Here is a 2,325-nt window from a genome sequence, read left to right on the forward strand (position 1 = left end):
ATGCTAATAGGAACCTATAAAAAGGGGAGCAGCCTCCGCACAGACACCAGAGCCAACATTACTATCCTGCAAGAAGTTTCTGCTGTACACCTGGATCAAAATGGCACCTTGCTCCTCCAACTTCTCCTTCATGCAGCATGCCAGGATTTCGGAGAGGGACAACATCAAAGTAAGTCATGGAGCAGTGCTTTTCTCAAACGTATCACTGAGCAGTAGATGTAAAGTACTTGATGATAGAGCAACAGGTGTCAAACTAAGCGTAGTCACACAATTTTAAAATTCAATAATGTGTGCCTCCATCATCCTTCTTTCTAAAATCTGGAGCACAATTGCAAATTGTTTAAATAACATTATTGGAAAACTTTCCGTCAATTAGCAAACATTCAAATAAACCATAGTTCAATAAAAAATATTCCTTGTCTTCCGATTTCAAAACTAGTTCTCCATCAGTTTGTTGTTTATGTGTAATACTATGATGGTGCTTTTATACTATGCCTTTATATTAGCGCATATATGCGCTTACATAAGACAGAATACTCACATCTCCAAAACCATCGCTTTTGGGGAAACCACAAAAACATCATGCTAATGTAGCATCACCAAAGACAAGCCAATCTTAACAAACTGGTTTAGTGAATAATTAGGAAGAAAAAAAAAACAACAACTACAACGCCCACAGACCAGCAGTACAAATTTGTAAAAATAAATAAATAAATTGACTGTCTGAATATAAACCTAGATGTATATATTTATATTTACGGCGCAGGTTTGATTCCCAGCCATTATCTGGCGCTAGCCGGAAGTCAGAACATTTTAGCATACTAACGCTAAGATTCCCAAGGAGGGTGCCATGAGAGATAATCCACAGTGCTGTGGGAAATTTAATTTCACTTCACTGGTCTGAAAAGTATTATTTATGAATTACAAATGTACTTTAGTCCATCTATCTATGCCAGTGTATTGTGACAGATCTTAGCTGGAAGCCATTAGCTGGAAGAAAGTACTGTACTGTCAAGTTTTGCTTCCACCCTTTTCAATTCATAATAGTCAAGCCTTCTTGAGTAAATAAGATTTAGTGTACAATTAAAAGACCCATATTTCACACCGAGTAACTTTGTGAAGAAATTGATCATGTCTCTCCTTTCCCATCTCCCCCCCTCGCCCGCAGTTAAGAAAGCCCGTCGTGGAGAAAATGCGTCGAGATCGCATCAACAGCTGCATCGAGCAACTCAAGCTCATCCTGGAGAAAGAGTTCCACAAGCAAGAACCGAACTCCAAGCTAGAAAAGGCTGACATCCTGGAGATGACTGTCAGCTTTCTGAGACAGCAGCTGCAGCGCCCCGCCGGTATGACTGGCGGCGACTACAGCCGAGGCTACTCTCACTGCTGGAGGGACTCGCTGCACTTCCTCTCAGTGGCCCCCGGTGGCACGGGGGCCTCGCTGCAGGCTGAGATAGTCCGGAGGGACCCCAGCTCTTCACCCGGCAGAGGCACCAGGCTGGAGGAGAGCAACGGAGGCGCGGTGATGTGGAGGCCCTGGTAGAAGACTCGCTTTGTAAGAAATATGCAGTATGCATTTCTAGCCCTGTTCCTTCCTCAACATCTCATCATATTGATGGACACGTTGTTAAAGCCAGAGATTGCCACTTATCTAGAAGTCTCTTTTGCTTTGACTGTGATTCACCGTTCGACCTTGGATCTCTGGTGTTGCGTGATGATGGTTTTAATGAATTGTTTACTCCAGTGGAGTTTTACACTATACAGTATCTTGCTCGATTGTAACAGTGTATCTCTGCCATATTGTGCCGTACTGACAGCCCTTGTTGAGAATATTTCTCTTATCGTTTGATGGACTATGCCAAATTGTAAAATGCTAAGTGATGTGACGTCTGTGGCCGTCCAAGCGGATGTGACCGTGTTACTGTTTTGCTATATGACATTTATGCTCTTACGACGCATTTTGTATGACAATTATAAAACAAGAATAAAACAATCATGAAAAGCAATATAGCGTTATGTATTTATTACTTAATGATGCAATAAAATATTTTGTAAAGTCACAGAGGGCTTTAAAACAATTTTTTTTCCCCACATTCCAACAGGAATTAATGATTTTTTTTTGGGGGGGTGCAAAAGTTTTACAAATGTAGAGAGTACAAATACCAGTAACAGATATTCTTATCAGGCCAATACTGGCCTTTTTTCTAGATACTAGATACTTGTGATGGCTTTCGATACCTGCCGCTGATACATAAGGCCCCCTCACCAGTAGTTGGCGTTACATTGTAGTGTATTGACCCATGGGCGAATCATCATGTCTGCCAG

The 2,325-nt window shown here is 41.6% G+C and overlaps 1 protein-coding gene across 1 annotated transcript; it reads left to right on the forward strand.

The window, feature by feature from the left end:
* Nucleotides 1-1,949, forward strand: her12 (hairy-related 12). Its single transcript, XM_061808582.1, is given in 3 exon segments — nt 1-84; nt 86-169; nt 1,169-1,949. Coding segments are annotated over 3 exon segments (543 nt in total). The 3' UTR covers nt 1,544-1,949.
* The last annotated feature ends 376 nt before the right edge of the window (nt 1,950-2,325 follow it).

The sequence above is a fragment of the Syngnathoides biaculeatus genome, chromosome 2 (assembly GCF_019802595.1).
Source record: "Syngnathoides biaculeatus isolate LvHL_M chromosome 2, ASM1980259v1, whole genome shotgun sequence".
Classification (NCBI taxonomy): Eukaryota; Metazoa; Chordata; class Actinopteri; order Syngnathiformes; family Syngnathidae; genus Syngnathoides; species Syngnathoides biaculeatus.